The sequence below is a fragment of the Pseudophryne corroboree genome, chromosome 5 (genome assembly GCF_028390025.1).
Source record: "Pseudophryne corroboree isolate aPseCor3 chromosome 5, aPseCor3.hap2, whole genome shotgun sequence".
Taxonomy (NCBI): Eukaryota; Metazoa; Chordata; class Amphibia; order Anura; family Myobatrachidae; genus Pseudophryne; species Pseudophryne corroboree.
Window position 1 is genome coordinate 609,707,642 of NC_086448.1, and position 15,054 is coordinate 609,722,695.

General features: G+C 44.9%; 1 protein-coding gene across 4 annotated transcripts in view; it reads right to left on the bottom strand.

Annotated features, from left to right (window-relative positions):
- The window catches only part of ANKRD12 (ankyrin repeat domain 12), a 323,283-nt gene that overhangs the window by 259,157 nt on the left and 49,072 nt on the right, over positions 1-15,054 (bottom strand). For 3 of the 4 annotated variants that reach the window (XM_063923478.1, XM_063923477.1, XM_063923476.1), the window contains exon 2: positions 8,039-8,237. The exons of the other annotated variant lie outside the window; for it this stretch is intronic. In XM_063923478.1, the coding sequence (XP_063779548.1) occupies positions 8,039-8,191 (153 nt within the window). In that variant the 5' untranslated portion in view covers positions 8,192-8,237. The remainder of the gene's footprint in view (positions 1-8,038; positions 8,238-15,054) is intronic. 4 annotated transcript variants of the gene reach the window in all.

The window sequence follows — 15,054 nt, forward strand, 5'->3', positions numbered from 1 at the left end:
GATTTTGAATCCCGGGTAAGACTCATACCAGCCACACCAATCACACCGTACAACTTGTGATCTAAACCCAGTTAACAGTATGATAACAGAGGAGCCTCTGAAAGATGGCTCCCTAAACAATAACCCGAATTAGTTAACAATAACTATGTACAAGTATTGCAGATAATCCGCACTTGGGATGGGCGCCCAGCATCCACTACGGACTCCGAGAAATAGAATTATCGGTAAGTAAATTCTTATTTTCTCTATCGTCCTAGTGGATGCTGGGGTTCCTGAAAGGACCATGGGGATTATACCAAAGCTCCCAAACGGGCGGGAGAGTGCGGATGACTCTGCAGCACCGAATGAGAGAACTCCAGGTCCTCCTTTGCCAGGGTATCAAATTTGTAGAATTTTACAAACGTGTTCTCCCCTGACCACGTAGCTGCTCGGCAGAGTTGTAATGCCGAGACCCCTCGGGCAGCCGCCCAAGATGAGCCCACCTTCCTTGTGGAATGGGCCTTAACAGATTTAGGCTGTGGCAGGCCTGCCACAGAATGTGCAAGTTGAATTGTGTTACAAATCCAACGAGCAATCGACTGCTTAGAAGCAGGCGCACCCAACTTGTTGGGTGCATACAGTATAAACAGCGAGTCAGATTTTCTGACTCCAGCCGTCCTTGAATGTATATTTTTAAAGCTCTGACAACGTCCAACAACTTGGAGTCCTCCAAGTCGCTTGTAGCCGCAGGCACTACAATAGGCTGGTTCAGGTGAAACGCTGATACCACCTTAGGGAGAAAATGCGGACGCGTCCGCAGCTCTGCCCTATCCGAATGGAAAATTAAATAAGGGCTTTTATAAGATAAAGCCGCCAGTTCAGATACTCTCCTGGCGGACGCCAGGGCCAGTAACATAGTCACTTTCCATGTGAGATATTTCAAATCCACATTTTTTAGTGGTTCAAACCAATGGGATTTTAGGAAATCTAAAACTACATTTAGATCCCACGGTGCCACCGGAGGCACCACAGGAGGCTGTATATGCAGTACTCCTTTGACAAAAGTCTGGACCTCAGGAACTGAGGCCAATTCTTTTTGGAAGAATATTGACAGGGCCGAAATTTGAACCTTAATAGATCCCAATTTGAGACCCATAGACAATCCTGATTGCAGGAAATGTAGGAAACGACCCAGTTGAAATTCCTCCGTCGGAGCACTCCGATCCTCGCACCACGCAACATATTTCCGCCAAATGCGGTGATAATGCTTCGCGGTGACTTCCTTTCTTGCCTTAATCAAGGTAGGAATGACTTCTTCTGGAATGCCTTTTCCTTTTAGGATCTGGCGTTCAACCGCCATGCCGTCAAACGCAGCCGCGGTAAGTCTTGGAATAGACACGGTCCCTGCTGAAGCAGGTCCTGTCTTAGAGGTAGAGGCCACGGATCGTCCGTGACCATCTCTTGAAGTTCCGGGTACCAAGACCTTCTTGGCCAATCCGGAGCCACTAGTATCGTTCTTACTCCGCTTTGCCGTATGATTCTCAATACCTTTGGTATGAGAGGCAGAGGAGGAAACACATACACCGACTGGTACACCCAAGGTGTTACCAGCGCGTCCACAGCTATTGCCTGCGGATCTCTTGACCTGGCGCAATACCTGTCCAGTTTTTTGTTGAGGCGAGACGCCATCATGTCCACCATTGGTCTTTCCCAACGGTTTATTAGCATGTGGAAAACTTCTGGATGAAGTCCCCACTCTCCCGGGTGAAGATCGTGTCTGCTGAGGAAGTCTGCTTCCCAGTTGTCCACTCCCGGGATGAACACTGCTGACAGTGCTATCACGTGATTCTCCGCCCAGCGAAGGATCCTGGCAGCTTCTGCCATTGCACTCCTGCTTCTTGTGCCGCCCTGTCTGTTTACATGGGCGACTGCCGTGATGTTGTCCGACTGGATCAACACCGGTCTTCCTTGAAGCAGAGGTTCCGCCTGGCTTAGAGCATTGTAGATTGCTCTTAGTTCCAGAATGTTTATGTGAAGAGACTTTTCCAGGCTCGACCACACTCCCTGGAAGTTTCTTCCTTGTGTGACTGCTCCCCAGCCTCTCAGGCTGGCGTCCGTGGTCACCAGGATCCAATCCTGTATGCCGAATCTGCGGCCCTCCAATAGATGAGCCCTCTGCAACCACCACAGAAGAGATACCCTTGTCCTTGGAGACAGGGTTATCCGCAGGTGCATCTGAAGATGCGTGCATTGATGTACAGACACCTTTCCTGGTTTTAGGAGATTCCTGACCAGGTCGGATAACTCCTTGGCTTTTTCCTCGGGAAGAAAAACCTTTTTCTGAACCGTGTCCAGAATCATCCCTAGGAACAGCAGACGAGTTGTCGGCATTAATTGGGATTTTGGAATATTCAGAATCCATCCGTGCTGCTTTAGCACCTCTTGAGATATTGCTAATCCCATCTCTAGCTGTTCTCTGGACCTTGCCCTTATTAGGAGATCGTCCAAGTATGGGATAATTAATACGCCTTTTCTTCGAAGAAGAATCATCATCTCGGCCATTACCTTTGTAAAGACCCGAGGTGCCGTGGACAAACCAAACGGCAGCGTCTGAAACTGATAGTGACAGTTTTGTACAACGAACCTGAGGTACCCCTGGTGTGAGGGGTAAATTGGAACGTGGAGATACGCATCCTTGATGTCCAAGGATACCATAAAGTCCCCTTCTTCCAGGTTCGCTATCACTGCTCTGAGTGACTCCATCTTGAACTTGAACTTCTTTATGTACAGGTTCAAGGACTTCAGATTTAGAATAGGCCTTACCGAGCCATCCGGCTTCGGTACCACAAATAGAGTGGAATAATACCCCTTCCCTTGTTGTAGAAGAGGTACCTTGACTATCACCTGCTGAGAGTACAGCTTGTGAACGGCTTCCAAAACCGTCTCCCTTTCGGAAGGGGACGTTGGTAAAGCAGACTTCAGGAAACGGCGAGGTGGATCTGTCTCTAATTCCAACCTGTACCCCTGAGATATTATCTGCAGGATCCAGGGATCTACCTGCGAGTGAGCCCACTGCGCGCTGTAATTTTTGAGACGACCTCCCACCGTCCCCGAGTCCGCTTGAGAAGCCCCAGCGTCATGCTGAGGCTTTTGTAGAAGCCGGGGAGGGCTTCTGTTCCTGGGAAGGAGCTGCCTGTTGCTGTTTCTTCCCTCGACCTCTGCCTCGTGGCAGATATGAATAGCCCTTTGCTCTCTTATTTTTAAAGGAACGAAAGGGCTGCGGTTGAAAAGTCGGTGCCTTTTTCTGTTGGGGAGTGACTTGAGGTAGAAAGGTGGATTTCCCGGCTGTAGCCGTGGCCACCAAATCTGATAGACCGACTCCAAATAACTCCTCCCCTTTATACGGCAAAACTTCCATATGCCGTTTTGAATCCGCATCGCCTGTCCACTGTCGCGTCCATAAAGCTCTTCTGGCCGAAATGGACATAGCACTTACCCGTGATGCCAGTGTGCAGATATCCCTCTGTGCATCACGCATATAAAGAAATGCATCCTTTATTTGTTCTAACGACAGTAAAATATTGTCCCTGTCCAGGGTATCAATATTTTCAATCAGGGACTCTGACCAAACTACCCCAGCACTGCACATCCAGGCAGTCGCTATAGCTGGTCGTAGTATAACACCTGCATGTGTGTATATACTTTTTTGGATATTTTCCATCCTCCTATCTGATGGATCTTTAAGTGCGGCCGTCTCAGGAGAAGGTAACGCCACTTGTTTTGATAAGCGTGTTAGCGCCTTGTCCACGCTAGGAGGTGTTTCCCAGCGCTCCCTAACCTCTGGCGGGAAAGGGTATAATGCCAATAATTTCTTTGAAATGATCAGCTTTTTATCAGGGGCAACCCACGCTTCATCACACACGTCATTTAATTCTTCTGATTCAGGAAAAACTATAGGTAGTTTTTTCACACCCCACATAATACCCTGTTTAGTGGTACCTGTAGTATCAGCTAAATGTAACGCCTCCTTCATTGCCAAAATCATATAACGTGTGGCCCTACTGGAAAATACGGTTGATTCGTCACCGTCACCACTGGAATCAGTGCCTGTGTCTGGGTCTGTGTCGACCGACTGAGGCAAAGGGCGTTTTACAGCCCCTGACGGTGTTTGAGGCGCCTGGACAGGCACTAATTGATTGTCCGGCCGCCTCATGTCGTCAAACGACTGCTTTAGCGTGTTGACACTATCCCGTAATTCCATAAATAAAGGCATCCATTCTGGTGTCGACCCCCTAGGAGGTGACATCCCCATATTTGGCAATTGCTCCGCCTCCACACCAATATCGTCCTCATACATGTCGACACACACGTACCGACACACAGCAGACACACAGGGAATGCTCTAAACGAAGACAGGACCCACTAGCCCTTTGGGGAGACAGAGGGAGAGTCTGCCAGCACACACCAAAAAACGCTATATATGACAGGGATAGCCTTATAATAAGTGCTCCCTTATAGCTGCTTTATATATATCAAGATATTGCCATTAAATTTGCCCCCCCTCTCTGTTTTACCCTGTTTCTGTAGTGCAGTGCAGGGGAGAGACCAAGGAGCAGTCCTGACCAGCAGAGCTGTGAGAGGAAATGGCGCCGTGTGCTGAGGAGATAGGCCCCGCCCCTTTTTCGGCGGGCTCGTCTCCCGCTATTTTGTGAATACAGGCAGGGGTTAAATATCTCCATATAGCCTCTGGGGGCTATATGTGAGGTATTTTTAGCCTTTATATAGGTTTACATTTGCCTCCCAGGGCGCCCCCCCCCAGCGCCCTGCACCCTCAGTGACTGCGTGTGAAGTGTGCTGAGAGGAAAATGGCGCACAGCTGCAGTGCTGTGCGCTACCTTTAGAAGACTGCAGGAGTCTTCAGCCGCCGATTCTGGACCTCTTCTTACTTCAGCATCTGCAAGGGGGCCGGCGGCGCGGCTCCGGTGATCATCCAGGCTGTACCTGTGATCGTCCCTCTGGAGCTGATGTCCAGTAGCCAAGAAGCCAATCCATCCTGCACGCAGGTGAGTTCACTTCTTCTCCCCTCTGTCCCTCGTTGCAGTGATCCTGTTGCCAGCAGGAATCACTGTAAAATAAAAAACCTAAGCTAAACTTTCTCTAAGCAGCTCTTTATGAGAGCCACCTAGAATTGCACCCTTCTCGGCCGGGCACAAAAATCTAACTGGAGTCTGGAGGAGGGTCATAGGGGGAGGAGCCAGTGCACACCACCTGATCTGGAAAAGCTTTACTTTTTGTGCCCTGTCTCCTGCGGAGCCGCTATTCCCCATGGTCCTTTCAGGAACCCCAGCATCCACTAGGACGATAGAGAAAAGGGATAGTATTGTAAGCCAATGGATGTGGGTTTGTCTAATTTACATTGCCACATCTTCAAATTGGTATGTCACAAGACAAGTGGCTTAAAACTGGCTCTTTAATTTTGGTCAAATGTGTTCAGCTATACTATAGTCTTTTACTTATATAAAGTGAAGGTGTCAGTTACAAAGTAAGACCTTTCTATAAATAGGTCTTCATTTCAAACGTCTTCTGATTCACAATGATCTAAAGCAGTGGTTCCCAAACTTGGTCCATAAGGAGCACTAACGGTCCAGGTTTTAAGTATATCCATGCTTGGCCACATGCAGGGTTGGCTGGTTTAAACCAAATGTTTGGTGTTTTTTTTTTTTTTTTCATAAAAACCATTCTGTATTTTTTTTATTATGCTGTTAGTACAGGCACGGCGCAGTGACTTATTAAAAAAAAAAAGCCTATTATACAAAAAAATAGTGTTTTTATTCAAAATGTTTAATGCCAGTGATATGCCCAATGCTAATGCTTAAGTGTGCGTGTGTGTGCGAAGTGTTTTTTCATTTTACATTTTGTATTACTATTTACATTTATAGTGATTAAATTATATTAAGACTAATGCTTAACATTAACTTGTTCTTATTTTAAGTTTCATCTATGAGTGTACTTTGTCTGTATTAATATAAGTCTACCTACATATATTCAGATGTAATAAAAATAATAAGCAGTAAAAAATTGGTTTTATTGAAATATGTTAAATAAATCAAAGTCTAACAACATTATTACAGGTTGAGTATCCCTAACCCAAAATCACACATTTTTGGGTCCCCTACGCTGTAATGTTACAAAGCGTTAAAACATGGTTGGTCAAGGTTTCTAAGATTTTTTTTTTCCTTTTCTTTAAAACATTAATGCAAAAAAATAATATAAAATTAAAAAAAGTGTGTTTTGTTTTTTAAAAACTGTTTTTGCTCCAACACTGGCCACATGTGACTTAATTAGTAACTCAGTCAATGATTTAACCATCTGTGTTGAACCATGGCTATACATAAAACCTGGACTGTTAGTGCTCCTTAAGGACAAATTTGTGAGCCACCGATCTAAAGAAACCAAATCCCTAATGAAGTGTACAGCTTATGATGTGATGGCTAACCTTGGCACTCCAGCTGTTGAACTACACATCCCAGCATGCCCTGCATCAGTTTTAGCATGGCCAAATAACAAAACTGTAGCAGGGCATGCTGGGATATGTAGTTCAACAACAGCTGGAGTGTCAAGGTTAGCCATCACTGGCTTATACCCTATTGCAGTGGTTCCCAATCTTGGTCCACAAGACACACTAACAGTCCGGGTTTTAGTGCTATCTATGACACAGCATAGATCAGTGGTTCCCAAACTGTGTGCCTAGGCACCCTGTGGTGCCTCAGGACACTAGCAGCGGCGCCTTGGATTGGTGGTCCAGGACCAATTCAAATATTTTTGGTCTAAGTAATAGACAAAACCAGTGCTCGTGGCTGCCAATTATAAAATATGAGGACAAACAGAAGCAAATATTGTCCCGCAACACACTAAAGAAACTAAGGATGACACACAAACATAATTTACTTATTGTTTTCTAAAATTCTCAAAGAAACTTTTGGCCTAGGGGTGCCATGAAAAAATTCTGATACTCTAGGGCGCCATGATTAAAAAAAAAGTTTGGGAAACACTGGCATAGATGGTTTAATTAAAATAACTTGGGTACTAATTAAGTCAGTTTTACTCAAGTATGGCTATCCTTAAAACCTAGACTTTTAGCGTGCCTTGAGGACCATGGTTGGGAACCCCTGCTCTAGTGACAAGGCTACTTGGATTTTTCAAGTATTTGACTTGGCTGTTCAGCTGTTAAGTGTACTCTGTAGAAAAGCAGAATTTCAGGATACAACTATATCATGCACAACATTTAAATATTTATCAATTATTCTACTCAAAATATTTAACATGCTGTGTCAGACTAGGATCACTGAAAACAAGCGAGTCGGAATAAATTTGGTTATACTGTATATTCCACCTGTCTTGCCAATACAGCCGCACTACCTGATGTTCATGATGTTACTGAAGAGTTATACCCCTTTCACACCACCAATGGTGGATCCCACCCGGGAATTGGAAATGGGTCATTCCCTGGTGGGATCCGGCATTGGACGCTGCTGCTGGCTTCCCCGACCCGATAAATATGCCTGGCGGGTTGTTATAGCAGTGGGGCTGAGGCGGCACTGGGAGATGAGACCATCTCCCCGCCACCTCTCCCTGTTGTAGTAAAGCACTGCTTTATTCCCGGGTTGAATTGCCAGGTCAGGCAACCCGTTATTTCCGTGTTGGCGCTTTCACACCGCACACTGACCCGTGTCGACCCAGCAATATGGCGGGTCGATACCGGGTTATTTGTGCGGCGTGAAAGGGGTATTACTTCTTCTGTGACATCATGTTACTTACACAGCAAGGAGTTGCCTATATACCCAAGAGTGTTGGACACAAGTGGCCACATTTTCTCATTTGGTTAAATCTGCATTATATATATATATATCCCCAAGAAAGAAGAGGCACTCTGGAGTCATCAATAATGGCAAAGTAGCAAACGTGTATTAAAAGGTCAGGTCGAGTACTTTCGGGGTCAGCACCCAGTCCTCAGGACCACAACACTACAGTACAAACACAAAACATAGATTAAACTTACCCCCTTATACCCCGCAGCCCGCAGTGATCTCCTCCCCATGCCGCCATTCCGCTCCCCAGGGCCGCCGGCCGGAGACGCATCCACTGACGCACTTCCGGGAGTCGCTCTGCCGTTACCATAGGAACGTCTGTATGCGTTCCAATAGCCGGCCATGATGCGTTCCACCCATGGTCTTTCAGTGCACTCAAGTACAGCAAGCCTGTAGGCATAACGGAAGGCACTGGTTATAGGTGATACAGCAGGCATACATAACAAAACATTACTCATGATACTAACAATAAAATAAAATCTAAAAAACAGTGTACCGTATGAAAATAACCTTCGTCATCGGGATACATATTAATATCCAGCAACACATGTATGGGACAATACACACAAAACTGAATTAACTATATCAGAAAAATAGAGAACAATATTACCCAGAGGGACAGATAGTATTACACAAATGAATTCCAATTAATTTTGTCATTAAGCCCCCCCGGTTTTGTGGTTCCCAACCTCAGGATCCAACGGGACTCTTTGATTAACAATGTTTTGGCTCTATCCCCACCCCGCAAAGACTCCGGAACATGATCTATAATAAAATAACGTATAGATTCCAATGGATGATTGCACTCCTTAAAGTGTCTAGGGACGGGTTGATCTATATCTTTACCATTGAGAGAGAGTCTGATGGCTGATCTGTGGGCGTTCATTCTTTCCTTAAATTTACGTGTGGTCTGCCCAACGTAGTACAAACCACACGGACAGACCAAAACGTAAACAACATGACTGGTATTACAAGTAAAAACATATCTGATAACATACACCTTGGCTCTGTGGGGATGGTTAAATTGCTTACATGGAATAATACATTTACACGTAGTGCAATCGCTACATGAATAGCAACCAGCTGGTTTAGTATATGTATTTGGAGCTTTAGGGATATTCCGACCTGAAATATCCGTATGTACTAAGCGATCTCTTAAATTGCTTCCACGCCGGAAGGCAGCAATCGGTCTTTTGTCTTTAAAGATAGGGAGGTCTTTATCTGAACAGACTATTGGCCAGAGAGCTTTACTTGCTCTCTTCACAATAGGGCTAGCCACAGTGAAATCACTGCTCCATGGTAAAATATTATCCTGATTGCGATTCTTAGGTTCTAACAAATCTGCTCTAGACATATTAAGGACCTTAGTTTTTTGTACTTCTAGCAGTTTACGATCATACTCCCTACATACGAATTTAGTTACTACTTTTTCAACTTCACCTGGTACTTGATCTATATTACTAGAGATACGAGCAACACGCATAATTTGGGATAGTGGCAATCCCCGTTTCAAGGCAACTGGATGGTGACTGGTTGCTACCAGCAATGTATTCCTATCAGTAGGTTTATTAAAAACTTCCGTTTCAAATTTATGGTTCACTATACTGACATGAACATCTAGGAAGTTAATATCAGAATGACTGTAGGTGTATGTAAACTTAATCGGAGTCTGCAGATTGTTAATCTCACCCATCATATCAATAAACGTCTGTACTCCCCCAGACCAGAGTAGAAAGACATCGTCGATATACCGTTTAAACAACATAATATGCCGACTGCGTACAGGATCAGAAAAAAATATCTTAGATTCGTAATCAAACATGTATATATTTGCATAAGAGGGGGCGAAAGAAGAACCCATCGCACACCCTCTTAATTGCAAATAATACCTGCTGTCAAACAAAAAATAATTACGGCATAAAGGGAGCTCAAGTAAATGCAAAAACAGCTCATGGTCAAACAGCTCTACTGGTACATTAGCCTCAATGAAATGCTTCATCGCCCTCATCCCCCCATCATGGGGGCTGCTAATATCTAAGCAGCACATTAATGTCCCCGGAGGAAGTTCTGGAAAATCTTTCAAAATATTCAAAAAGGAAGTAGTGTCCTTTAGGAAAGAGTCCTGATTTAATAGACACGGTTGCAGGATACAGTCCAAGAACTGTGACACTGGAGAGTACAAAGAGTCTCTGGCCGAGATTATTGCCCGTCCCGGGGGTTTTTCACAATTTTTGTGTAATTTAGGAATCGTGTACAGTACTGGAATTTTTGGGTACTGAACACATAACGCTTCCTGAATTTTCTTCGAATTCTTGTGCTCTGTATATGCCTTTGTGATAATATGAAATAGTTCCTTCTGGTAAGTGCTAGTTGGATCACAGGATAACTTCTTATAAACCGCACTGCAGATAATTGAGACTCAATCTCAGATCGATAGTCATTAATATTTTGGATGACAATGGCCCCGCCTTTATCGGCGGGCCTGATGGTAATGTCCTCATAAGATTGCAGTGACTTCAATGCCATGTGTTCGGCTTTAGATAAATTGAGGTGAGGTTTCCCAGGTGCATTGGCAAATTTAGTTACCGCTTCATCCATCAATCTACAGAACGTCTTGATTGATGGATTATTGGAAATTGGATCATAATTAGATCGCGATCTTTTCTGTAATAAAGATCTAAAAGCAGAGTCTTCACTAGAGGGCGCCCTATTGGCAAAGAATTATTTTAATCTTAATTTCCGGGCAAATCTATGAAGATCACATTTCCAATTAAATTCATTATGGAAATATTATTCCATGTAAGCAATTTAACCATCCCCACAGAGCCAAGGTGTATGATATCAGATATGTCCTTACTTGTAATACCAGTCATGTTGTTTACGTTGTGGTCTGTCCGTGTGGTTTGTACTACGTTGAGCAGACCACACGTAAATTTAAGGAAAGAATGAACGCCCACAGATCAGCCATCAGACTCTCTCTCAATGGTAAAGATATAGATCAACCCGTCCCTAGACATTTTAAGGAGTGCAATCATCCATTGGAATCTATACGTTATTTTATTATAGATCATGTTCCGGAGTCTTTGCGGGGTGGGGATAGAGCCAAAACATTGTTAATCAAAGAGTCCCGTTGGATCCTGAGGTTGGGAACCACAAAACCGGGGGGGCTTAATGACAAAATTAATTGGAATTCGTTTGTGTAATACTATCTGTCCCTCTGGGTAATATTGTTCTCTATTTTTCTGATATAGTTAATTCAGTTTTGTGTGTATTGTCCCATACATGTGTTGCTGGATATTAATATGTATCCCGATGACGAAGGTTATTTTCATACGGTACACTGTTTTTTAGATTTTATTTTATTGTTAGTATAATGAGTAATGTTTTGTTATGTATGCCTGCTGTATCACCTATAACCAGTGCCTTCCGTTATGCCTACAGGCTTGCTGTACGTGAGTGCACTGAAAGACCATGGGTGGAACGCATCATGGCAGGCTATTGGAACGCATACAGACGTTCCTATGGTAACGGCAGAGTGACTCCCGGAAGTGCGTCAGCGGATGCGTCTCCGGCCGGCGGCCCTGGGGAGCGGAATGGCGGCATGGGGAGGAGATCACCGCGGGCTGTGGGGTATAAGGGGGTAAGTTTAATCTATGTTTTGTGTTTGTACTGTAGTGTTGTGGTCCTGAGGACGGGGTGCTGACCCCGAAAGTACTGGACCTGACCTTTTAATACATGTTTGCTACTTTGCCATTATTGATGACTCCAGAGTGCCTTCTTTCTTGGATTTGTGTTTACCCTGATGTGGCACCGGAGCAAGCTGCATATTTAGTGGAGTGCCGGCAGTGTATGGTTGTGTGTGTGTGTGTGTGTGTGTGTATGTGTGTATGTGTGTATGTGTGTATGTGTGTATGTGTGTATGTATGTATGTATGTATGTATGTATGTATGTATGTATGTATGTATGTATTTATTTATATTTATATATTTGTTGCCCTGGGATGATAGCTATTCTCTCACTGTTTTAATAAGTATTTTATTTTAAATTGATCTGATTTAGAAAAACAACACAGCACCTGTTTGCCATATTATCTATTTTTTACCAATTAGGGCTGACAACCCCTTCCGGCTGCTTTGATAGTACCTTGGGATCCTCTCCTTCATATATTCTGTCACTAAAACTGTATACTGAGCAAAGCAGTAGTCTAACCGGAAGAAATAAAAATAAGTAGATATTGCAGAGTAAAAACAGTCAGTGTTAAAGTGAATAAAATAACATTGCAGCTTCCTCCCATTGAGGTGCTCACAGACCCCTCTATTCACTATATAGACAAAAGTGCTTGGACACCAAAAGCAAATAGATCCCCGAGAGTTTATTGACGTTATAAATTAGTAGTTCCGCCACTTGCAGTGGTTACTGCAGACACCCTTCTTGGCAAACTGTCCACAAGTTCCTGGACAACAGCAGGCAGTATGTTTTGTCATTCTGCCTAAAGTACTGTGAGCAACTGTGGCACTGAAGAAGGTCAAGTCAGTCTAGAATACACCCGTCGCTCCAATTCATCCCAGAGTTTCTCAATGGTCTTAAGATCTTGAGTCTGAGCTGGCCAGTCCATCCGGCTTACCAAACTTTCTGTGCACCAGTCCAGCATCACACTGGAAACATGACATTGCGCAGCCTACGATGATCCCCTTTTCAAACTCTGTTAGCGCCCTCCGGCATGCCATTTAGTTAGCAAGTGCCCCTCTACCTGTTTATACCTTCATGAACACGTGTCTGCTGCAGGGGCACTACACAGTATATAATGATTTACCATGGTATGGTGTTTAGACCAAAAGATATAGTTGTACTATATTTAAACTATATTGCAGTCATGAAATTTATTCTGCCAATATCATTGCCCATTTTTCAAGTATGCATGGCACTTTAGCAAGAGAGAAGAAAAAAAGTCTGCCTAGACATAGCCTAATATTATAACCCTGTTCATTTGAATATCAATTCTTGCCTCACACTAAGTGGGGAATTCAATTGTGGGCAAACTTGCCATTGTTGTGGCATTTAAATGCTGGCAACGGCAGATTGACTTGCACGCTTCATCTGTATGATTTGCACCGCTCTACGCTCAAAACTGCTTGCTACCCTATGTGGTAGCGTACACTCTGCGCAAGATCCTGACACCAAAAAGCGTGGCGGATGCCGCACTAATTCGGCCAGGCGAATCCGTTCAACCACAATTAAAATAAGAATTTACTTACCGATAATTCTATTTCTCATAGTCCGTAGTGGATGCTGGGGACTCCGTAAGGACCATGGGGAATAGCGGCTCCGCAGGAGACTGGGCACATCTAAAGAAAGCTTTAGGACTATCTGGTGTGCACTGGCTCCTCCCCCTATGACCCTCCTCCAAGCCTCAGTTAGGATACTGTGCCCGGACGAGCGTACACAATAAGGAAGGATTTTGAATCCCGGGTAAGACTCATACCAGCCACACCAATCACACCGTATAACCTGTGATCTGAACCCAGTTAACAGCATGATAACAGAGGAGCCTCTGAAAGATGGCTCACAACAATAATAACCCGATTTTTGTAACAATAACTATGTACAAGTATTGCAGACAATCCGCACTTGGGATGGGCGCCCAGCATCCACTACGGACTATGAGAAATAGAATTATCGGTAAGTAAATTCTTATTTTCTCTAACGTCCTAAGTGGATGCTGGGGACTCCGTAAGGACCATGGGGATTATACCAAAGCTCCCAAACGGGCGGGAGAGTGCGGATGACTCTGCAGCACCAAATGAGAGAACTCCAGGTCCTCCTCAGCCAGGATATCAATTTTGTAGAATTTTACAAACGTATTTGCTCCTGACCAAGTAGCTGCTCGGCAAAGTTGTAAAGCCGAGACCCCTCGGGCAGCCGCCCAAGATGAGCCCACCTTCCTTGTGGAGTGGGCATTTACAGATTTTTGGCTGTGGCAGGCCTGCCACAGAATGTGCAAGCTGAATTGTACTACAAATCCAACGAGCAATAGTCTGCTTAGAAGCAGGAGCACCCAGCTTGATAAACAGCGAGTCAGATTTCCTGACTCCAGCCGTCCTGGAAACATATATTTTCAGGGCACTGACAACGTCTAGCAACTTGGAGGCCTCCAAGTCCCTAGTAGCCGCAGGCACCACCAATAGGTTGGTTCAGGTGAGACGCTGAAACCACCTTGGGGAGAAACTGAGGACGAGTCCTCAATTCCACCCTGTCCGAATGGAAAATCAGATAAGGGCTTTTTCAGGATAAAGCCACCAATTCTGACACGCGTTTGGCCCAGGCCAGGGCCAACAGCATGACCACTTTCCATGTGAGATATTTTAACTCCACAGATTTAAGTGGTTCAAACCAATGTGACTTTTGGAACCCAAAACTACATTGAGATCCCAAAGTGCCACTGGAGGCACAAAAGGAGGCTGTATATGCAGTACCCCTTTTACAAACGTCTGAACTTCAGGGACTGAAGCTAGTTCTTTTTGGAAGAAAATTGACAGGGCCGAAATTTGAACCTTAATGGACCCCAATTTCAGGCCCATAGACACTCCTGTTTGCAGGAAATGTAGGAATCGACCCAGTTGAATTTCCTCCGTCGGGCCTTACTGGCCTCGCACCACGCAACATATTTTCGCCAATTGCGGTGATAATGTTTTTGCGGTTACATCCTTCCTGGCTTTGATCAGGATAGGGATGACTTCATCCGGAATGCCTTTTTTCCTTCAGGATCCGGCGTTCAACCGCCATGCCGTCAAACGCAGCCGCGGTAAGTCTTGGAACAGACAGGGTCCTTGCTGGAGCAGGTCCCTTCTTAGAGGTAGAGGCCACGGATCCTCCGTGAGCATCTCTTGAAGTTCCAGTTACCAAGTCCTTCTTGGCCAATCCGGAACCACGAATATAGTGCTTACTCCTCTCCATCTTATCAATCTCAGTACCTTGGGTATGAGAGGCAGAGGAGGGAACACATACCCTGACTGCTACACCCACGGTGTTACCAGAGCGTCTACAGCTTATTGCCTGAGGGTCCCTGGACCTGGCGCAATACCTGTCGAGTTTTTAATCATGTGGAAGACTTCTGTGTGAAGTCCCCACTCTCCCGGGTGGAGGACGTGCTGAGGAAGTCTGCTTCCCAGTTGTCCACTCCCGGAATGAATACTGCTGACAGTGCTAT